Source organism: Brachyistius frenatus, unplaced genomic scaffold (genome assembly GCF_029030835.1).
Source record: "Brachyistius frenatus isolate BFR_SWC_R1_liver_20210118 unplaced genomic scaffold, ASM2903083v1 Contig_9, whole genome shotgun sequence".
Taxonomy (NCBI): Eukaryota; Metazoa; Chordata; class Actinopteri; family Embiotocidae; genus Brachyistius; species Brachyistius frenatus.
In genome coordinates this window covers 5,560,284-5,583,754 of record NW_027210608.1, presented here as the reverse complement: position 1 = coordinate 5,583,754, position 23,471 = coordinate 5,560,284, and the positions used below count along the sequence as shown (strand labels likewise).

At 40.6% G+C, this 23,471-nt stretch overlaps 2 protein-coding genes across 2 annotated transcripts; both read left to right on the top strand.

Annotated features, from left to right (window-relative positions):
* The first annotated feature begins 880 nt into the window (after positions 1 to 880).
* Positions 881 to 10,697, top strand: chrnb4 (cholinergic receptor, nicotinic, beta 4 (neuronal)). The gene is given in 7 exon segments (XM_069690469.1): positions 881 to 1,074; positions 1,077 to 1,160; positions 4,547 to 4,692; positions 6,181 to 6,225; positions 6,441 to 6,550; positions 6,968 to 8,021; positions 9,915 to 10,697. Coding segments are annotated over 7 exon segments (1,650 nt in total). The 5' UTR covers positions 881 to 1,028; the 3' UTR covers positions 10,080 to 10,697.
* Positions 10,698 to 13,398: 2,701 nt separating this feature from the next.
* On the top strand, positions 13,399 to 21,903 carry chrna3 (cholinergic receptor, nicotinic, alpha 3). Its single transcript, XM_069690470.1, has 5 exons — positions 13,399 to 13,447; positions 17,378 to 17,422; positions 19,116 to 19,225; positions 19,471 to 20,671; positions 20,789 to 21,903. The coding sequence occupies exons 1-5, from the start codon at positions 13,427 to 13,429 to the stop codon at positions 20,915 to 20,917; spliced, it is 1,506 nt and encodes a 501-aa protein (XP_069546571.1). The 5' UTR covers positions 13,399 to 13,426; the 3' UTR covers positions 20,918 to 21,903.
* The last annotated feature ends 1,568 nt before the right edge of the window (positions 21,904 to 23,471 follow it).

The window sequence follows — 23,471 nt, the reverse complement described above, 5'->3', positions numbered from 1 at the left end:
GCAGTGTTAAATCAGTAAATGACCACAAGTCAAGATTGTTAAATTATTTCGGCTGGATCGAGGAGAATTGGGACCACATGTGTATATTAATATCTGCACGGGGATGCCTGGGTAACTTTAGTGAGGATGCTTGACTAAATCTGTGAGGACAGGAATCATACTGACATGTGACTATAGGTTCAAGACGATTAAATGGAATGAAGCGCCTCCTTTTATGTACAGAAAACCCTCAGATATGCGCTTCAAATGATTTCTTAGAATATTGTTTCCTGTAGTATAGGAATATGCTAATATATGCATTTTAAAATGTTATTTATTTATATATGTATTTATTCATTCATTTATTTGCCTACTGGTATTGGTATAAAAACAAAACGGTTCTGATATTCACAACAAAGATTGGAGCAAGTACAATAGCCTACACATGGAGATATGAACATGGTGATATGTAGAACTTGACATTGCACAAACAAACAAACAAGTTACATCATAATTATAATTATTTACTCATCTGTTTATTTACCCATTGGATTTTTATTCTATTTCTCTTTTTTTGTTTGTTAGTTTGTGCACTATTAAGATCTGCACTTCAACCAGTCTGTGGCTCTGCATATATTAAGGTGTGGGGGCAGCAGAGGTCAGATAAATAAATATGGGTCATGATACTATTCGTAAAATTACCCCCATTTCCCTTTCCATTGACAAAATACAGTGAATAGCATCCTCAGTGGTACATACAGTATGAGACGCCTTCCACCTAAAACAGCTCAGCGTGCTGGTGTAGGGTAAACTTGCAGTAGCTGGTCACAGTCCGGGTACAGGACCTGCAGGACTTGCAGGGGACAGAGAGAGCAGCGCACCAGGGCAGAGTGCTGAGCGTTGACGGAGCGTTGAGACCCGTGTGTGCCCGGGGGAGGCTCGATGCATTTCAGAGAGTGGATTGCTGAGAAGTCACCCCACGTCGGGGCAACAGGCATCAGCACAGTGCAGAGTGAAGAGAGCACACCGTGAGCGTGTTGAGTCCCGGCATGTCCGAGGGGAAGATCGCCGTACACCGCTGCTCCGAGGCTTCATCACTACCAATTCCCGCGGACCAGATGGTACCGAAAAAATGACTCGGGCTCTCTCCATCCTCGCTTACTTTTTCTCGTTGGTCCACTGTAAGTTTGTCTTTTTTTTTCTTTTTTTTTTTCCATTCTGTGACTTTATGAAGGCAGGTCCGGCATGCGCCTCTATTTGTGCATCAGCTCCAAATTTGTCTGAGTGAAAGTGTCTCCCTGCTGAGAATTATTGTCTTTTGCCAAAGTCAAATCGCAGATTTTGATCTTGAGTGAAGTTTTCAGGGCATTGGCCCACTTGCATAGCGAAAATGATTTATTTTTAAAGTTGCAGCTATTCCAAACTTTTTGCTTTAATGTTTTAGTCATTAAAATGTTCATATAACCTAATTTAAAAATACATGCAATAAGAGAAATCATCATAGCTTAAACAGTTTTGCGTGTTCAGCTGGGATATGATAGGACTGTATTTCCACACATTGTCTCATCTTGGGGCAATTTGATGAGTCAGCCCTGCTATCAAATGTGGCCTATAGTGACCAAATCATCACTCAGGTCTCATGAAGGTTTAAAGTATTTTGTGTGGGGTCTCTACCAGTAAATGTCTACAAAAAAGGCAATGGAGAAGTGTACACAACATTACAAAAATGCTCTTCAATGTTCAAAACTTATATGGACAATTTCAGGAAAGCTGTGTGCATATTTCCTTGTGTTTTTGAGCATGATGTTTGCATAAGATCAAAAGGATTGTACTAATTAGTGGTTCACACTCTGTCTCAGAAGATAGGTCTAATTCATGGAATGAAACAGAGAAAAGGCTATACTAGACTCAAGAGAAGAAAAAGACTCAGAATAAGAGATGCATGCCCCAATATCATCATTAAAAAAATATATAAGTGGGAAAACCCTTCTAAGTAAGTATGTATTCTGTACGTAACGCGTCAGTTAACCTTTGCTCCGTGTTTCGGTTCGATTGCACCCTTCATTATGAGCTCAAGTCCCCAGCTGTATTATATTTTTGTAGAATAATGTTTTTCAGTGTGCTGTACAGAATGACCTTATCAACTCCAAAATGGCTTACTCTAGCATTGTATTAACACGCCTGACCTCACTCTCCATCAGTGTAATGTCAACGCAACACTTAAAAGAGCCTGTTCATTTTTCACATTAAATTTCACATTGGGGGTCTATTCGCAGCAGTTGACCACAAGTGGTGTGGCTGTTTTGCAAGTGGCCATAACGTCTGATGAGGGCAGAGCTTGTTTGACTCTGGCCTCCAAGAGCTTCAACAACACACCATCTGCTGAATGGTGTTGCGGGGAGTCCTACTGTGCTGGATGGGGCCGCAGCCAAGTGACTGACAAAGGCACAGTCCTGGCAGCGCGCGGTGACCTGTAGTGGCTAGACTGTTGCTACGCCACACCCTGCGAAGCTGCTGGAGCTCGTGGGCCAATAATGACACACACAGTTTGATGCTGAGGAAGAGGAGACTAAAACTACACAGCATCATCACAGCTTCACAGTGATGAATCTGCCCATCAGTAAGAGTCTCACCTCATTGGAGTGTGTCCCGTGAGTAAGTCGACTCAGCTATTCCGGACCATGTGGGGGCATTAATAACCAGGTCCATGTAAAGGAAATGGAAGAGGTAGTGCTTCATGTATCCATTCTACTCCAGATGAGAAGAGCAGATCATCAGTTTCCATCAGGCTCGTCTTCACCCCTGACGTGGGCCTCATTTATCAGGGTTTGGGGGCAGCAGAGGTGGAGTTTACTTGTAGCAGTGGTTTTTGCGATGTAAAAGCAGAATTATTAGCATGCAGTGAAAATATCTGCCCTCATCCCAAATGTAATTACTCATTTGGAAATGACTTTGGGGTCTTCATAACATTTCAGTATAATTCCCATAACACTGCAATCCCCGACTTTCTTAATTGACAGCTGCTGCTTGCCTTAAGACTTGGAAAGTAATGCAAGCAGTTTGTACGAAGCAGTCCTGATGCATCCCAACAGGGTGAAAGGATAGAGGAGAAAATGTTTTTCTTTTATAACAAAATCGCTCACTTCTTTTTCATTGAGTTTTAGCAAAGGGGCAGGAGAATTGCTGCACAGGATGCAAACCCAATGAATCACATGAAACCCTGACAGCATTTAGGTTGGATTTTTAAAAGAAATTGGATATATATATATATATATAGCATTGAAGTAATGGTGCAACAATACAAAAGATTTCCTTTTTAAAACTGACCTGTCTATTAATCTTTCTACATGTAACCCAGAAGTTAGCAGTTAGTATTAGATCAGTATCACCCTTTACCAACATTCAGGGCTAAAGCAGGAAAGAGTGTGCACTTTATTTAACAAGGTAGTCAGTGAGTAGCATGAGGTCACAGTGGCAGATTGCCGTGTAGCATTCAGACCTTGATTCAAGTGCAATCATGGACACTTTATAATGACTTTTTTGAGCAATCGTTTCCCTAACCTTAAAGTCACAATGTTGTTTCTAAATGTGGATATTACAGAAATAAAGGAAACACTTTATAATACAGCCAGCAATTTACAGTGTAATTTTTTTGCCTATTCTTAAACAAAAAACTTTGCACATTGCAATATTATTTAATTTTTTTATAATGTAATTTTCCTAACTTTAGTTTCACTGTATCGCATTGTTTATCTCTCCGTTTCTCTAAAATCTCGAATTATTACTGCCTTGTTCTCCATTGCCTCATTTTCATCCACTGTACTCATGTTTAAGAAAAAGCTGGAACCATAGACTGTATATAAAAGTGCACGTATCTTCTGAAAAATGGGGGGCCAACGCCCAATTGCCTAAACTGCAATACCACCAGGGGCCTGTAGGAGTTGGCTTCAAAAAGGCTCTGGCCCCATTGACTCCCATTCAACTTCTCTCATGAAATACAAAGTCAGTTAATTTTTTTCCGCCCGTCATGATGGTGTCATTTGCTAAAATCACTCCTTCTCATTAAATTTCTGGTGGTCCATCTGAAAATAATTCCATCATTAATTATATATTAAGTCTTAAAAAGTGTCGTGTCTTGGGACGTGTCTGTTTGATTGACAGGCCTGTGGTGCAGTCAGGTTTCCTTTCTCGGTGGGCGGGGCATAGTGTCCTCGGGTCAATCAGATCGAGGGAAATCCACCTCTCCCTCCCCCAGCTTATCCAGATATTGTGACTTCTGGCTGCAAAATAGCAAGATGATGACGGCCAATATACGAACTTAAGGCTTCAGAACGGCAGTTTACAAACCAATGGAAATTAGAAATTAGACTGTAAATGGCAGGCTGTATTGACATTTTTTTTAAATAGATGTCAACCCACTCATTTCTCTACAGCACTACTAATGATAAAAAAAAAAAACCTGATAAAAAAAAAAAAAAAGATTTGTCTGGTTAACATTTTGCATGTGATGGATGTGTATACTCCACATGCACATACAAATAATTGTTGTACATCATTGTGTCACCAGGTAGCAGCAGTGCTGACTCAGAGGAGCGTCTCATGAACTGGCTGCTAGGAAAGGATCGCTACAATCTGCTTATTCGCCCGGCTGTCAACAGGACAGAGAGAGTCACGGTGAAGCTGCAAGTGTCTTTGGCACAGCTCATCAGTGTTGTAAGGCACCAAATACTCTTGCCCACCATGAGGATGTGTGTGTATTTATTTATGTGCATCTATGTTTGTCTGTGTGTGAGAGGGAGAGATGTGCTGTAGACACAAAGAGGGAGACAGCAATACAAAGACAGAGTGAAAGAAGGAGGATGATTGAAAAGACAGAGTAGGAGCCACAAACATTTGGGAAAGCAGTGAATTACAAAACAGCCTCTGCTGAGGGGACGTAGCTCTCAATGGATGGATGAAGTCGAGGATAGATCTGGTCAGCTGTGATCTCTGCCTCTGTCATGTCCAGATTGAAACTTCAGCACATTGGATTAAAAGGGGCCATAAAGCTGTTTTAGCCACAGTGATAGAGGCTCTCCTCTGATTTACAGTGGCGGCTGCTCCCAGCTGCAGAACCAAGGCAGCTCATCTCGGTTTATGAGTTTGCATTGTACCCCTCGGGGTAATTGCCATTTGGTATCACTTTATTGGAAGTGTATGTCATGGCACCGTGATGACAATGCAATCAACAAACATGTTAACAAGCAATCTGAGACAAGAGGAGGGTTTCAGTGCTCACTTCAAATCAGATGCCAGAGTAAAGACAATATTAAACATTAAACAGACAGGTTCATCTGAAAGGTCACACCTCAAATCTTGAATTATTATTTTTTTTTTTTTCAATAACTGTTGCAGGAGCCTAAAAGAAGCCATTTTTTTTTATGGTGACCGTCCTATTGAGACAGTATTTTGCAAAAATAATATTGTACATTTTGTATGTTTTTAAAAATGGACATAGTCTCTAGAGAAGAAAAGTGAAGCCTAAATCAAAGGGCCTTTAAGTGCAATACCACTCAGGCCCACTAGAAGCTGAATCCCAAAAAAGCTCCAATAGATTACTAATAAATAAACGTCAACGTCTCTCATGAAATACAAAGTCATACAAATTTTTCCACCAGTCATTATGATGCCATTTGCTTAATTCCGCCCTTCTGATCGTCCTTCTGAAAATAATTCCACAATTCATTACATATTAGGCCCCAAAGTGTTTTGGGGCATACCTTGTTTGATTGACATGCCTGGGGTAGTGGGCATAGCATCTCTGGGTTTTCAGTCAGAGACTGCTTCTCCCCGGCTCGTTCAAATATGGTCACTTCTGGCTCCAGAAAACCAAAATTGAGATCACCAAATTGCCACAGTCCAGGCTTCAAAATGGCAGTTTACAAACCAATGGGTGACGCCATGGTGCACACCAACAAGGACTGCCTTCTTTCCTTGGTCCGCAGTATGTTCAATGACTTTCTTATAGTGGGGGGTAACTGTATTATCTGCTTTGTAAGTCAATATGTTGGGATAGTCGAGTCTGCAGGTCGGAGATCAGCTAATAAGCAGGTGCCTTAAAAGCTAAATTAAAACAAAATGTTTGTATTTCTTTTCGGTCAGTTTTATCGTTGCATGAAACCTGGAAAGAAAGTAATTTCTACCTAATGTGTGCATTTTCAGAATGAAAGAGAACAGATCATGACCACAAATGTCTGGCTCACTCAGGTAAGTGTGATGAAGCTTAGTCATATAGTCATATAATACATACTTGAATTAAACCATATCCATTCTTCTCTCAATGTGGTACTAACTGCTCCTGCAATTGTGCTCCAAGCATATTTCACCGATAATGAAGCATGTTATTAGGAATGATATGGTATTGAGAAAGCGCACTGAAATCAGAGCTCAGACTTGATGACCAGGTCCTTGTGTCTCTCCAGCACTGGGTGGATTACAGGTTATCGTGGGACCCTGCAAAGTACGAAGGTATCGACAAGCTGCGTATTCCCTCCAGACACATTTGGCTCCCAGATATTGTCTTGTACAACAAGTAAGCTTCACTGGCTTATCTTTGTGTTATGTTTCAATGAGATCAGACATTAGTATTGAGAAGAAAAAAAAGAGAAGATTATTTATGCAAATAATTTGTCTGTTCAACCTACTGGACAGGAACCATAACTCTTATTACAGGGATAGTCAGCAATATCTCTATCCTCACATTAATATGTTTCCCAACTGACTCTCTGAAGCCTCTACAGAGTTAAAGTGTGAAAGGGGTTCTAGTCTTTCCTTTGTGCATTTTGATTTGATTGATTGGCTGAACAGTTCTTGTTTCTAGAAAGTGACCGATACACCTTATTAGTTTCAGTAGCTTTCCTCTTCACAACATTTGCAATGTCAACCATGTAAGCCTCAGAGCTCGATTCACAGCTTCTTTAAAGTTTTCTCTTTCTTCCTGTGCTCCCAGTGCTGATGGAACCTACGAAGTAACCGTCTTCACCAATGCCATTGTCCTTTTCAATGGAAGCATCAACTGGCTTCCTCCCGCCATCTATAAAAGCGCCTGTAAGATCGAGGTCAAGCATTTTCCCTTTGACCAGCAGAACTGCACCCTCAAGTTCCGCTCTTGGACATATGACCACACAGAGATCGACCTGATCTTGAAGTCTGAGGTGGCCAGTATGGATGACTTTACTCCCAGTGGGGAGTGGGACATTTTGGCGCTGCCAGGCAGACGAACTGTCAACCCTCTGGATCCCACCTATGTGGACCTCACGTATGACTTTATCATCAAGAGGAAGCCCCTTTTCTACACCATAAACCTCATCATTCCGTGCATCTTGATCACCTCTCTGGCCATTCTGGTCTTCTACTTGCCTTCAGACTGCGGAGAGAAGATGACCCTCTGCATTTCTGTCCTCCTGGCTCTCACTGTGTTCCTGCTTTTAATCTCAAAGATTGTTCCTCCCACCTCACTGGATGTGCCTCTGATTGGCAAGTACCTGATGTTCACCATGGTGCTGGTGACCTTCTCCATCATCACCAGTGTGTGTGTGCTCAACGTGCACCACCGCTCTCCTAGCACCCATACCATGCCTTCCTGGGTCAAGCTAATATTTCTCGTGAAACTGCCTGCCTTACTCTTCATGAGACGCCCTCACAACAACTCGGCAGGCCAGAGACTGCGTCAGCAGCGGTGCCTGCGGGCCAGGAGAGCCATTTTAGGTTTGGATTACCCAGTTGCAACCAAAGCAGGTATCGCCATGTCGTCTTCTGCCCTACTGTCTTCCGATTCTGCCTTCGCCACTCCAGGACACAAACATGTAACTCCTTCAATGGCCTACAGCCACTCCAACAGGAAAAGTGACATGCGCTCCGCTGATTACCTTCCCAGTGGTTTCACCTCCAACCAGGACCTCCAGCAGAGAAGCAACTCAGAATGGGCTGCTGATGTCCAGGAGGCAGTGAACGGGGTTCGCTTTGTGGCTGAGCACATGATGGGAGACGATGATGATCAGAGTGTATGTATATGCATCCAAACCAAATGCCTTATTTAATCCATATAATGCTATGAAAAACTTAATGCTAAATTTTGTTTACCACAAAATCATTTTATATTCTATGATTAAAGAAAGATATTTTGTCAGAGAAAAAAGGTCCGGTTTTGTGTTTTATAAAATACAAACAGATTAAAAAATATGGTGTACACTCTGATTTTTTTTCTTGCTTAAATGTGTCACTGACAAAACAGTAAAACATTTTACACTACCATTTTTGCTCAACCTTTTGCTAAAACATTCTTTCTGTAGCTACGGGACTGAACGTTTATTACTAACAATTCACAGTTGTTCTTTTTGGACAACAGGAGATGACAGTGGGTTTCAGTGGAATTGTAAAGGACATTATATTTTAGCACGTATTCTCACACAAGCGTGAAAGTATATGCTTGATTAAATACGTATACAAGTTGGTACACTTAGTCACAACCATACCGATTCTACAGTTATCTTAATACACCTGCTTAAGTGAGGAAAATCTTTTTTTTTCATAAAGGATCAATAAAGTCAACTGCAGCATTTGTATATATTTTTAAAGGCCTGCATAGGCACCATTTTTGTATAGTGATCTCTAGTGCCAGTGGCCAGTGTGGTCTCATGAACTATTAGAAAGTCGCTGAATTTGAGAATGTAAAGCGTTACATGAGAAAACAGATAGTATGAAGCTGGAGCCAGGAAGCCATTAGGTTAGCTTAGCATAAAACCGTGAAGCAGAGGTAAATAGCTAGCCTGGCTCCGTTGGAAAAAGTCCTCCTTCCAACCAGCTTACTAAACGATGTTAAAGCATATTGTTGGTTGTCGAAAGGACCTTTGTGCTGTAACTACTTCTTTTGGTACAACAGCTGGATGCAGTGACCAGACAACCAGATGTTGGACAGAAGTGGACAAGGATAAACTGCTTTTCATTAATGATAATCGTTACAACATGTGACATTTTCTCCCACTTCTAGTCTTTATGCTAAGCTATGCTAATTGCCTCCTGGCTCTAACTCCACAGTTAACACACAAACAAAAAATGTGGTGTCAGAATTATCATCTAAATCTTGGAATGAAAACAAATAAAAGTTGCTCTTGTACAGCTAATTCAAATTTGGTCGTTTGCATATTTGTTAACAGTCAGGCTCAGCTGCCAGTGCCATCCTCTTCTTTCTATCCCGGTCCCAATAAACTGGGTGAAAGGTGTTTATATTGACATGATAACATTTACTGTACTCTCTGTGGCCCTCGAGGTGCAGGAAGGAATACCACTAACTATAAGAAGTGGCTGCGAACCAGCAAATTGAAGGCAGACTTTGGTCAATCAATCGCATTTTCTGGCAAATCAATACTTCAGGGAAGAAACCAGGAATGGCAAATGACTTGCTTCAAAAACTACCAGGGACAGCATTGACAGTGAGGTGAAAGGGTCGATAGCTACTTCAGTGTAGGTCTCAGCAATACGGAGACAGTTCAACTGTTGGCATCCTAAGAATAAATATACCTGCACTAAGCAGTATTATTGTTACAAATGGATGCAGCACACATAAAAAAAACAATATTATATAATACTGTGTTCCAGTTCAATCCAGTTAATTAGCTATCATACCCAGTAGACTGGAAGACATATTTATGTGTGTAATGTTAGCTACGGCCGCATGGAGTTTACAGTATGGAAGAGAAAAACCAATAAGCACTCATTCACTGATATATTCACTCAGTTACATGCAGTTAGTTTCAATAAGCTATGAAAGTATTACCAATTCATCACACTACTCTACAATGCTGCTGTTTCTTCTAATAAAAGAAACCCCGTGTGAATTTTGTTGTGTAACGCGTGCACACTTACAAAATTTTAATTCGATTTCTGTGTCTTTGCAGGTGATAGAGGATTGGAAGTATGTGGCAATGGTGGTGGATCGTATGTTCCTGTGGATCTTTGTGATAGTGTGTGTGGTGGGCACCCTGGGCCTGTTTCTCCAGCCTCTTTTCCAGAGCCAGATTATTCCCAACCAGCAGCCCAGTTTAGAGAGCCCTCGCCTGTGACCAGCAACGAGGGAGACTGAGCAACTTCAGGGGTTTTCATTAGCAACTTTGCTATCAGTAAAACAAAGGGGATGCAGACCAGTAAAGGTTTTGATGTGTTCGAGTTTGCTTGTGGCGTTGTCTTAGAGGCACTGAGATGATGCCCTCCGTGTCAAATCCTACCAACATGGCGCCAGAGAGGGTTAAATCCTAAAAAAAAAATACGTCATTGTTTTAATCAGTGGAAGAGACAGGATGTTTGTGTGTGATCGGAAATGGATAGTATGCCTCTTAATGATCAAAATCATGTTGCCCCCAGCAATAAAGCATCTCATATTTTGAGGAAATGGTACATTTGCAAAAGACCAACTGCAGCATCATTGCACTGAGTTAATTTCCCTGAGGATGTTATGTCTACAGAGGACAACCGTAGAACTGGTCTGAATGTGGCTTTCACTGCACCATAGTTTGCTCAACTGTTGCCGAAATATACCTTCATGACAACAATATGTTGCGGTCAGATGTTGTTTAACTTTTTATTCATGTTACCATGTCACTGAAACATAATAAAGAAAAATCTGCATCCTCTTTTAGTTTGATTAAATGTATGAAATCCCCAATAAAGTCTTAAAATTGTCAGGGTGTTGCCAAAGTGCTTTGTTAATCTGTGTCGCTGGTGATAAAGTTTGTCCTCAGAGCCAATGCATTCAATGACAATGTGCCAGTTAAGACATTTCATTTTATAGATTAGACAGCTGTTCACTTTCAATGTGAGAACGTGTGACCAGGCAAAAAAAAAAATGTTGATAAAACAAAACTGTTGGAGAATGAAGCTGATCTTGATTACAATAACTTCAGGCGCTTTTGCTATAGTGTCCTTAAGTAATACAAATATGTAATATAGTTTTAATTCTGTGAAGAAAAAAACATTTAGTTGGTTCAGACACTGTAAGCTTATAACCACTCATTTGTGCCTTTACACTAGAGCTGATCTTTGATAAGTGCTTATTTGTACAAATGGGAAAGTGCAGGCACGCACGCACGCACACACACACACACACACAACATTTACTGCTCAATAAACAGTGCTGAGTGGGCTCGTTAGATATTCTGCAGACTGTTGGTTCTTTTGTGAGACCTTTATTTAAATCTACAGATAGCAATCAGCAATTTAATGGACGGACTTGCTTTACTTTAATCTTCAGTTTACAGTTTTCAAAACCCTTCACTGCTTTTTCATTCACCACTTATTAGTTATTAAATAGGGACATTGCATTGCCACAGCATATATCCATCAAAACTACATCATTTGTTACAAACCAAACAAAGATGGAGGACGCTTATGTGCAGCACTCAATTAGAGGTCCCATTAATAACAATTCTTATGTCAGCAACCTTTTGTCATTAGGCTCTAATAAGAGATCCATGGTAACACTGGATTTCAATGTCTCCAGCAAAGATGTAACATAATACAGTCCTTTAAAGTGTGATAATTCAGTCATACTTTGTCACTACAGAGTTTTCTTAAATGACCCGAGCCTCAGCAAAATTTTTCATTCTGCCCTGTTGGAACGAAAACTTCCTGGAGGTCTAATTAGCATTTTTTCCCTATTTTTATACAATGTCATCTTTTATTAATCCCCATGTGGCACTTCTCTCTTTACTTGCCCCACTTAGAGGAGTTCAGAGTGCCAGATCAGACACCGAATGGCATCCTTGGTCCTGGTAGAGATTTATTTATCGTTTAAGGACACTTCAGTGGGTTGGAAGTCAGCTGAGAGGGACTTGGACCTCCCCTTCATTCAACTGAAGGACTGCGTGCCAAACCACTGAGACACATTGCTGCCCAAATGAAAGCATAACTCAACTCTACTGACAATTAAAAAAGAAAAGAAAAAAGGAATTGATGTATTTTTAAAAAAAATAAGTGGATGGTCTATCATAAAACAAAATAAAAAAGGAAATAAAGAAACAATCTGTCATGCCGAGGCCCACACAAAATCCCAATCCAATGGCACAGAGGCTATTGATCTTGTTTGAATCTCTTAATTTCATATGAAAGTGTGTGTGTGAGCACCACCTGGGTCCACTGTCAGTGGAAAAAAACCTGTTTACTCCGGAGAGCCCAGTGAAATCTTCACATTAAATATTTGGACTTCAAAATATGTTTTATTCTACTAAACAGCCAACCAAGTCTATTCTGATTAAACTGCAGCTAAATCTTGATTTGTACAAGAATGTGACAAGTTGCACCTTTTTTTTTGAAGGGTCCTTGGCGACTTAAATCCAGGGACAAAACCAGAAATGACTCACAGTGGGGCCATAATAAATACACTTACAAAGTTACCTATAGATATGTAGTTCCAAACATTACATTAATTGCAGGTTTGTTTGAGGTTGTTTTTTTTTTGTTTTTTTTAATACTAACAATGGTGACACTAGAATATTATCACATTTTTTTAGCAAAGTCGTGTCTGAGTTAACTAACTGAATTGGTCTACATAAATGGGTTTATTATGTTTGAGAGTGAAAGATTCTCAACACTGAACAGTTTCACTTGCTTGATTTGATTAATCCGCTATGGGTTGCACTTTTTTTGTTGTTGCATTGTATGGCTCCTGTCAGTGACTGGCTGGGCGCCTCAGTGTGGCTCTGCCTCCCTCCCTCTGCTCTCTGGCTGTGTCGGCAGCTGCGGACGCACTTTCACTCACTTCCCCCTCCTGTCTGCTGCGCAGCGAGCTGCTGCTGCTGACCCTGGATTCATCTGCCATTTGTCAATTGAAACAGGATGAAAGCCAGCTTTTGCTCCGTATTCCCCACCTGTTTGTTCCTTCTGTGCCTGCTATCAGGTGAGTAACAGTCTTTTATCGTATCTTGGCATGTTACTTACCTGTTGCTTTACATAAATGTGTTTGAAAATATTGTCATATGGCAGGAAGATGGCTTTTGTAGGCTACTTCTATAAATTCACATTTAAATCCTTAACTACAATCGATATAACAATGACTTCAGTTTTATTTGGATGGTTTTCATTGAAAGAGACAGACTGTATTAGTAATAGTGCCAGATGTTGTTCTTAGCTCTGAAGAACTTCAAGAAATAAACCTGAAGGTAAAATTTAATTTAAAAAGGCAATATTTCTTGAAACAAATTGCAAAACTAATAACAGATGCCAGTTATTAGTCATCCTGAAAACAATTCATGTAACCTCACTGAGAGATCCATGTGTGACATTCTGCTCTGATTCAGGAGGCACCTGCTCAGATGCAGAGCATAAGCTTTTCTCTGTGATATTCTCCAACTACAACCAGTACATACGACCGGTGGAAAATGTGTCTGACCCAGTCGTTGTGCAGTTTGAGGTGTCCATGTCACAACTGGTCAAAGTGGTAAGTCAAGGTTTTTCATCTGTTTCGGTGATTGTCTATAGTGCCTATTGTTGATGGGGGAGCGACTTTACCACAGTCAAACATTCATCACTCTGCTCAATGAGCACGACCTGACAGGCAAAAACAAGGCATGACGTTAAAACAGTATAGTGTTCAAGTACTGATAAGGCTCTGGTTTGTTTATCTGTTTTCACGCCTCGAAAGAAATAGGTTGTGTTGATATGTGGACTTTTGTGGACAACAAAGTTTTAGAGAAGAGGACAATTGGGATGCCATCTGAGGTTTCTAATCCTGTGGAGGGAACTATATGGAAAAAAGGGGGCAGTGTGGCTGTTTGTCTGGCCAAGACAAGATGGGAAATGTCAGCTGTCTGAGTACCTCAGTTTACGCAGTCTCTATCGCTCAGTCACTGCCGCTTCAGATGAGCACCTCTGGATTTAACGGCAGGTTTTGCTGGAGTGGGTTGACTGCAGACTGGTGCGGCAAACGGAGAACTGTCTCACTACTGGGATAGGTCCGGGGGTGGATGGCAGTAATTAAGCAAAAAGGATTGTGCTTGACAGTTGAATCCAGCTTCATTCACAAAATGCACAGCCTTGGATATGCAGTATATTCTACTCTTATCTGCCTGTGTTGTGTTTTAGACATTTTTCCAATATCTAATTTTATTGACAAGATAACTTCTTTAAGAGTACCTCACTCAAATTGACTAATCAAAATTTTGTGTAATCGTATTAGCTTTCAAGTCTGGCCAAAGGGGTTTTAAAAAATATACCTGTTGCCCCTTTACAAATTTAAGTAAAACTGCAAGTTGAAAAATGTCAGCCAATACCAGCCAACAGTAGTATTTCAATATGTTTGCATAGGGATGTATTTATACATACATACATACCTATATACATAAGGATCTGACACTTTGCAGTCGATCTTCATCTGTTTTCCTTTTCCTGTTTATAAGCAATACATTTTTCCTTCCAAGGGCTTAAATAAGAATTGAACATCATTCTGTATCTAAGAAAACAAAGGGATGAAGGGCATTTTGTTATGTTCTCTTTAGCTCACTTCATGTAGCAGACCACAGAGCTCCCGCTGCTGATGGATGACTATCATTCCCCCCACACACACCTGGTGCTCTAAACCCAGATGCAATTGGTATTGGTTCGCCTACACCATTTACAACACGGCTATATGAGCTCATTTAGACCATCAATAGCTCATCTGCCAGGCTCCCTGTGAGTCATCCTCTCACGACCAGGGATTGCACCACAGGCTGGCTGGGCAGTGGCAACGCGTGTTTTGGTGGCAGAGACAGAAAATAATTTAACATTTTGGGTAGTGATTGTTTTGCAAGAGTTAGATGAAAAGACTAATACAACGCTTATGTTTGATCCTTAAAATATCAAACCAAGCCCATTTTTTTTTTGTTCTAAAGATGTTCTGAGAAAATATGCTATGCTCTAATAATGTTTTCAGTGGGAAGGTTTTTTTTTTCTGTGTTCTTTGTAAAGGCAGAATAACGGTTTTTTTTGTGTTTTTTTTTAAAACATTCAGTAAATATTTTGTGAACATTCTTAATTCTTTATAAGAACATTATTCTCTAATACTTGAAGTGTTTTCAGTAGAAAGTTGTTGATTTTGAATTGTTCTTAGAAAATGATATTATAGAGCGGAGTAACGTGCTTAATAGACATCATACAAATGTTTTGTGGTAAAATTCTTAAAATGTTTTTTTGGGAATTGTATCCTACCTTTCAGAAGAACTTATGGGAGCAAAAAAACAAAAAAACTTCCTGCTAAAAACACTCCTACAACATTGCATCATTCACCTGCGCCACGAGACAGTTAGCTTAGCTTAGCATAAAGAGTGTAAACGGGGGGAAACAGCTAGCCAGTTTCTTTACAAATTTGGCCTCAACAGCTAAAGCGCACTAATTAACACATGATATCTCATTTGTTTAATTCATACAAAAAACAAAGTGTGTAAACAAGAAAGGACAAGCTAGCTGTCTTTAAACTGAGCAAAGCTGCTGACTGTGTAGCTTTTTATGCACGGACAAGGAGTGAGCTTTTCAATTTAATTTCTCATTCTTGACGAGGGATTAGGTGCATTTCCTAATGTAACCCACCTTCTCAATTCCAATTGTGTAGTTCAGGGCCTTCATATCATACTCCTGTTGCACGGGAGGTGAATTGGAGGGTCTACGAAAATATAGATTTTAGGAATGTGTCTACAATAACCCAATTTAATCGTATGACTCTGACTAAGGTGCAGAGAGGCCTGGTTGGCTTGAAATACAGCTATACTTTCACTGTGAGTTCAAACTCCCATGCGTGAAATAACAATCCTTTAACACATGAATATTTAAACCGCACACATTGAATGAAAAACAGTCAACATTTATTACAAAACCAAATTGTGACCCACAGAAAATAAAAATAAAAAATAACACAGTAACACCCAGGATTTGATAGTCAGTGTGATGGTACCATAATGTTGGCCTGCTTGTTGGAGCTCATTTAAATCCTCAAAGAAAAGGTGTGGTCAGTACTCACTGTTCCTCCGTTACTTAGATAACAGTCTTTGCAAACCCTTTGTGTCCAGCAGGAGGCGCTGTGATGAGAGGAAAATCCGTCCTGTCTTATTGGACCATACGCAGCTACAAAATACTCTGGTTCTGACTCGAACAACTAACAACAATAAAACACATGTTCTGAACTTACAGCTCCCTTCATCCCTCCCTCCTCTCAGCTGCTCCTCTGTTAGCCCCGCCCCTCTCAGGACACGGTAGGTTACCAACAAGTTCTCTCTGCTTGTCCTTATTGGCTGGCAACACATTGACACCTGACCGACCCGTAAGCACACGAGAGATTCAAGGGCAACTCAAAACTGTAGGACACTTAAGTACTTTTCCGAACTTATACTTCTCTGCCTATGAACACAAATGCAAATGAACTGTTTTGCATAATTACAAAGAAACCCATGTAAACAAATTAACAGGGCACAACACTAATATATAAGGTCATCCCTCTCACTCCCAAGGTTTGATCACATCAGATCCTGTAGTGTCTATGGCAAGATGTAATGCCTGGGGGAAATGGTGTCCCTTCCTACCACTCCAAAAACCACAGGGTTAGCGAAAATAATGGCCAAGCTTCAATTCTGTCCACGTCTACAGCCTGTTGAACCCCTCCCCCTTCAACATTTTAAATGGATCATATGATCTCAACAAAACACATTTCCCTTGTGTCTGTTGCATGCTGACTGATTTAGTGATAAACCACAGGATGTGTGCCGGAGCTATCAAAGTGCTATAAAATCCCCATCTTCCCAAAGATATTCACCAAAGGTTGTCTTGGGGCCTTCAGTCCACCTGTCCTTACCACAGAACCTGAGCGCTCTCCTGGATACTAAATGCTGACATGAATGGTTAATGTTATGCAGTAGGTCATGAGATTGGTTCATCCACGGTCTGTCACATAAACCTGACCACACACACACACACACACACACACACACACACACACACACACACACACACACACACACACACACACACACACACACACACACACACACACACACACACACACACACACACAAACACATTTTCTCTCCCTCCCTTTGTTAGTCCCTCTGTACTAGTTTTATCAGTGTGTTGTTAGAATAAAAGTGAAGGCTGTGCTGCGACCTCCTGTTTCCAGCTGTCATGTGCGTTGCGCTCCAGGCATGGGGAACTCAGGTGTGCCTGTCTGAAACCTCTTGTCTGGGATATGCAGAGGCCTGACACTGCAGAAAGCACACAAACAACCCTCAGTGGCGAAGTGAAAGATCACCCGTGATAGTATTGTTCCTGTTGTAACTTAAAATGTTAACATTTGTTTGTTTTTTCTTTGCTTTAATGTCTTCACTGTCGATTCTACCCTGTTCAGGATGAAATCAATCAGATCATGGAGACCAATCTGTGGCTGAGACACGTAAGTTTATGGTCCATAACTGCAAATAGACCTTGAGCAAGGGCACCGAGTATGGATCCAGCTGTCATACATGATTCTCCGGTCCAGACTGACAGGTTGAATTAGTCATGGGAGGAAGTTTTTGAAACACAGTGATCCTTGAGATCCTATTTTTGAAAAAAATAAATAATTTGGACTCTGTGACAGAAAACTCTTGGCTTCTGCAGTAAACTGAGTTAAACTCATTTGTATTTCATAATCACACAGAAAAAGGCCACCGCAGAGATAAAACTACTGTCCATACATGTTGCATGGCAGTCTCTGCTCCCGTAATGCATAATACAGTAAACTAGTTTTGAGTGCAATGAGGCACAGAAGGTCTCCAGGTCCTATTTTACAAGTTCTGAGCAAATACTCATCTGTGATAGAGCCGTGAGCTGTAATTGCTCTTTGGTGTGTAGAGCTGGAGAATTGTTTCTCTTCATGTCATCTTTTGTTTTACTGTGTATTTGGACAATGCACAAACAACACGTGTGAGGTATATTTCCCCTGCTGCCCATCCCAATCCTGCAAAACCCTCTGGATACGTACTGTTTTGTAATTAAGTGAAACTTTCACAGCTCTCTGAGGTTGCTTTACTACTAGTCATGAGTCTCAGGAGGATCACTGACTGTCCTGAAGAAAGGGGTCAAAAACAGTGGCCAAAAGGCCAATGAAACACGCTATAAACTGTGATCCAATTTATCTCCTCACAGACACTCAATATCAAAGCTCTGTTTGGAGTTGGAGATGCAACTTTACATTGTTTTTGTGAGGGACATTTTACAAGAGAATGCATTTATGATAAAATTATAATCACCAGGTGGAAGCAGCTGGTACCTTCTTGCTTTTACTGTGTTTAACCTTCTTGCTTTTACTGTATAAAAGCAAGAAGGTTAAACACAGGATTACTGAAGTCCTAAAAGGCATCATAAAGCTTTTAAAGATAATCTTAGTTCACTTTAAAAAAAGAAAACTGCTAACAGTGTTAGCCACACTGGTGACCTTGCTCTTGGGATCAAGATATCAGTGGTCAGTGCACCACTGTGGCTCAGAGTTAAATATCTCAACAACTATTAGATGGATTGCCATTAAATGTTGAACACACATAAGGATGTGTTCTAGTGCTCCACTCACAGCAAGGTGACCAACTTTATTACAATCAAAATTAAATCTCTTCTCGAGTCACCATGAGGTGGACAATGTCACTGAGTGAAATGTCTCCTAAAGAATTACGCTAAAATTTGGCTTTGGTCAATAAACCTTGATTTTTGTATTGTATTATTTCTTGAATGCATTGATATTTTAGATATTATATGTTATGATTTATGCCTTTGAATCAATATTGCATGATATCTCTAAGTTTTTGAATGAATTAATAGAGCATTTATTGAACTGTCACAGCTGGTGAAAGATTTAAATTTGCTAACCTGATCTTTGGCCAAAATTAAATGTTTTGTAGAAAACCAAGAAAACCAGTATCATCATGTATACTGAAGAAGCCCAGTTCAGGAGTTTGAACTAGCCGTGGCATAGTTCTTTCTCAGTTTACTCTCAGATCCACTTCATGTCTTAAACTGACTCTGTTAGTGATTATTGTTGCAAAGTATTGTCTGACATCCTTGATCTTATGATCTGTTTTATTGTAAATGACTGGTTGTGATTTGTTTCTCAGATATGGAACGACTATAAACTCAAATGGAACCCAAAAGATTTTGGAGGCGTCGAGTTTATCCGAGTACCGTCCAACAGGATATGGAAGCCCGACATTGTCCTGTACAACAAGTGAGCATAACAACCAATAAAAAACTGGCGCAGAATTTATATTGACTGTTGGGTGCATTTACTCTTCATTGCTGCTGCACAATGAAAAGCTAGATCAGTCCCCCTTGCTAATTTAGCATGGGTCATTTTTTGTTTTGAATATTCTAAAGAAAGCAGAACATTGCAGTCTTCCACGAACCTTCCTCTTTAACTTTTACCTTCTTCCGATTTTGTACACTCACTTTTTATTTTTCATCTCTCCACAGTGCAGTTGGAGATTTCCAGGTTGATGATAAAACAAAGGCTCTGCTTCGTTACAACGGTGACGTGACCTGGATCCCTCCAGCAATATTCAAGAGCTCTTGCAAGATTGACGTCACATACTTCCCCTTCGACTACCAAAACTGCACAATGAAGTTTGGCTCCTGGACCTACGACAAGGCCAAGATCGACCTGGTGCTTATTGGCTCAACTATCAACCTCAAAGACTTCTGGGAGAGCGGCGAGTGGGTGATCATCAATGCGCCTGGTTACAAACACGACATTAAGTACAACTGCTGTGAGGAGATCTACACAGATATCACGTACTCTTTGTACATCCGCCGCCTGCCTCTTTTCTACACAATCAACATGATCATCCCCTGCCTCCTCATCTCCTTCCTTACCGTCCTCGTCTTCTATTTACCCTCAGACTGTGGTGAGAAAATCACACTGTGTATATCCGTTCTGCTGTCTTTGACTGTCTTCCTCCTCGTCATAACAGAGACCATCCCCTCCACCTCGCTCGTCATACCCTTGATCGGCGAGTACCTCCTCTTCACCATGATTTTTGTAACCCTCTCTATTGTCATCACGGTGTTTGTGTTGAATGTCCACTACCGCACACCAAAGACACACACCATGCCCTGCTGGGTGAGGAGTGTGTTCCTGGGACTGCTGCCCAGGGTGATGTTCATGACTAGGCCAGAGAGGGACCCGGAGAAGGTGACTGTGGCTGGTAGTGTTCAGACGACGCATTCGAGAACCTGTGCCGTTCACTCGTCTGGTACTCTGAAAAAGCAGCACAAGCCTCAGGCCCTGGCCTCCAGTGTGGTGTCCAGCCTGACGAACCGCCAGCAGCTTTTTAACAACACAGAGCTCTCCAATCTCAATAACTTGAGCGGAGAAGCTACCAAATGTGCCGGCTCTGGGTTCTTGTGCTGCGAAGGCCGCTGCAACTGCTGTTGGCAAAAGAAATCAGGCAAACTGCCTGCGGACTCTGGGGGAGGAAGCGGAGGATTGGGCAGCCTCGGGGCCCTGACTGGAGGCAGGGCTGTTGGGGTCGGAGGGGGGAGTCAGTGCTCCAGCTCCGAGTCTTTGGACGGAGGATTAATGTCCCTGTTGCCGCTCTCCCCTGAGGTCAGGGAGGCTATTGAGAGTGTTAAATACATCGCAGAGAACATGAGACTCCAGAATGAAGCAAAGGAGGTGAGTTGAAGTACTCATGACTATGTATTAGGATATTATATTTATTCAGATTTATTAGGGAATTAGCTTTCAATTGACTCCGTGTAATTGAAAACGTTTTCTCTGATCGTGTCACAGGTTCAGGATGACTGGAAGTACGTTGCCATGGTTATCGACAGGATCTTCCTCTGGGTTTTTGTCCTGGTGTGTATCCTGGGGACAGCCGGCCTCTTCCTCCAGCCTCTATTACTCTGGGACGACATTTGATTCAGTTTGACAAAACTAATACTCCACAGTGCTGAACTGCACAGTATTTGTTACGTATGGGATTCTGGCCATGTCTGAGGGACAATAATACTGTAAAGTGGATCCAAAGTCAAGGAGAAAAGCAGACTGTGGCTCCTTGGTTTTATTTTCTGAAATTATTTAAAGACTTAAAGACATGGCTGACAAAAAATGGGAAACACTCTGCTGCATTTCAGACAACTTGTAACTCAAAACTTTACAACTCTGACTGGTAAACTTGGCCCAATTTCATGCAGCTCGACTTCACAGAAAATTAAATGCTCTGATCACTCAACATGGCCGTACTCATAGACGTGCAGGGCAGCCGGCACCTGGAGACTGAAATGTAGGGCTTGGGACCAAGGACTCACAGGTTCGATTCCGTGGATCAGTGAGGAAACCCTTACATGGCTGAAGTGCCCCGAAGCAACGCAGCCACACTTTCCTCCCAGGGAGCTGCAGCGTCCCACTGCTTAAGATGGGTTAAATGTAGGAGTCCTGTGTGTAAAAACATATATGTACTGACAAATAAAATGACTCTTCCTGTTTTTCTGAAAGTGAACATTACTAAAAAACATTTGTAAATGAGAATAACAGTCTGTATTGAACATGTAATGTCAATGGCGATTGAGTGTAATAGTCTCACTAGACTAATTTATAATATGTGTAACAGTCTCGTATATTTGTTTAGTTTCCTCTTTTTCTTTGTTGTATTCAGTTAAACTCTGATGATGTTACAAATACTCGTATACAGACAGCCATAGGAAGACGTGTTTAAATTTAGCATTGTGAGTCATTGAACGTCTCATCACAGAATTTTCAGCTTGTAAATTTTCGACTTCCGACTTGAATGAAATGAAGCATTATTTATTTCACTGTGTGCAGGACATGATTGCAGGAGACTGTGATATAATCTATAATGCCAAAGCAATAGCTTGTAATTTATGTTTGGATGAATAAATAATGTATACAGGGAATTAATATACTGAATTTGAAGCACCTAATGTCACATTAAGCAAGGATATCCATGTATACACAAGTGCAACAATTACAGAGATATAAGGCTCTCCATTTGATTTACTGTTGTGTTCGATAACAACATTTAAATGTTAAATCTATATTGACTTTCATCAAAACATATTGAGTTTACTACACTTATTACAAAGTGTAAAAAAAAAAACACACAATCAAATCAATTATTTAGTGTACTATACCTTTAAAACAGCACCAGTTCTCCTTAGTACACATACAGTTTTTCATATAACTTGGTAGGTAGCTTTTGTTTAAAGAATCTTGCCGAAATTGCCGCAGTCCTTCTGTTGATTTAGGCTCCCTTAGAGTCTTCCGTCTCTTCATATAATCCAAGACTGACTTCATGGTGTTGACCTCAGGGCTCTAGGCAGGCACATATCATCTGTTGCAGGATTCTTCAAGACTGGCTCTATGTTTGGAATAATTTTCATGCTGCAGAATATTTGGGACTGATGATGGAAATTAAAAATATTTGCACAGTATTGTACATGGCCAGTGACAAAACAACACTTTTAAAGCTTTTTGGTTTGAATTTTGTTCATACATAGGTGGATGATGGGTTCTTTTCTATTTGCAGATAGAACAAAACAAACTGTTAAACATTTGTATAGGTTTCATGAGAACCAGTCAATGATGCAGACTGTGTTCAAATACTGACATCTTGTGGAAATTCTTTGTTACTACAGGTGACTTCCTGTATTTATTTTAAAAGAGATGTTACCCAATTTGCACTACTTTGTATTACAACATATTCTCACTATATGAGCTGGTGTACTGATAGTAAAACTTACAATGACAAAAATTTGGTTTAATGAATTAAGAAAACCTCATTTAGGATATCTTTCTGTAAACTTTGAGGATATTTAAAGGAGTATCTGATGTGCAAGGATAAAACACATGTACATATTAATTTAAAAAAAATGTATACTCACATTTTTTTTAAATAATCTTAAAAACTATTGTAGAAAGAGGATTATCTTTGCAATATAAAATATTTTTAAGACTGGAAACACAAGTTGTTTGTTGCAGATATCATTTCAAGGAGGCCACAGAGGCTCTGTTGATTACTCTTTCCCACAACCTCTGTGCTCACTGGGAGCTAACTCATCTTATTTGATCATGATTGATACAGAGGTCGAGTGATGAAGGACTTTATTGGTTTCCCTTCTTGGCCAAAATGCAATTTTGGTCTTGCCGGGTCTGCAGTGCCCCTTAATAGCTCAGGGGGTACATGGCAGATATGATGCAGGCAGGTGTAAGGGTCAAAGTGTCACATAAAGATATAAGTAGGCTATATGTTACAATCGGTTTTCTCCAGTTAAGGGGAACATTTACTGGTTGGCTAACTTATGACAGAAACATAAGAAGCAGGAAATGACAGCTTTAAATATAGCTTTTGTGATTTTAGTAATACCTAATCCTACATGCAGTGTGTGTATCTGTGGTTAACGAGTCTAAGCTTACTTTAAGGGGTCCAACTGTCAGTATGTCACTGTCTGACCAA

Excerpts from the sequence above, each read along its gene's own strand:
- chrna3 (XM_069690470.1), top strand. The coding sequence starts at position 13,427 with ATGTCACAACTGGTCAAAGTG. Across the intron at positions 17,423-19,115 it reads CCAATCTGTGGCTGAGACAC|ATATGGAACGACTATAAACT; the intron begins GTAAGTTTATGG and ends TTTGTTTCTCAG. Across the intron at positions 20,672-20,788 it reads TCCAGAATGAAGCAAAGGAG|GTTCAGGATGACTGGAAGTA; the intron begins GTGAGTTGAAGT and ends ATCGTGTCACAG.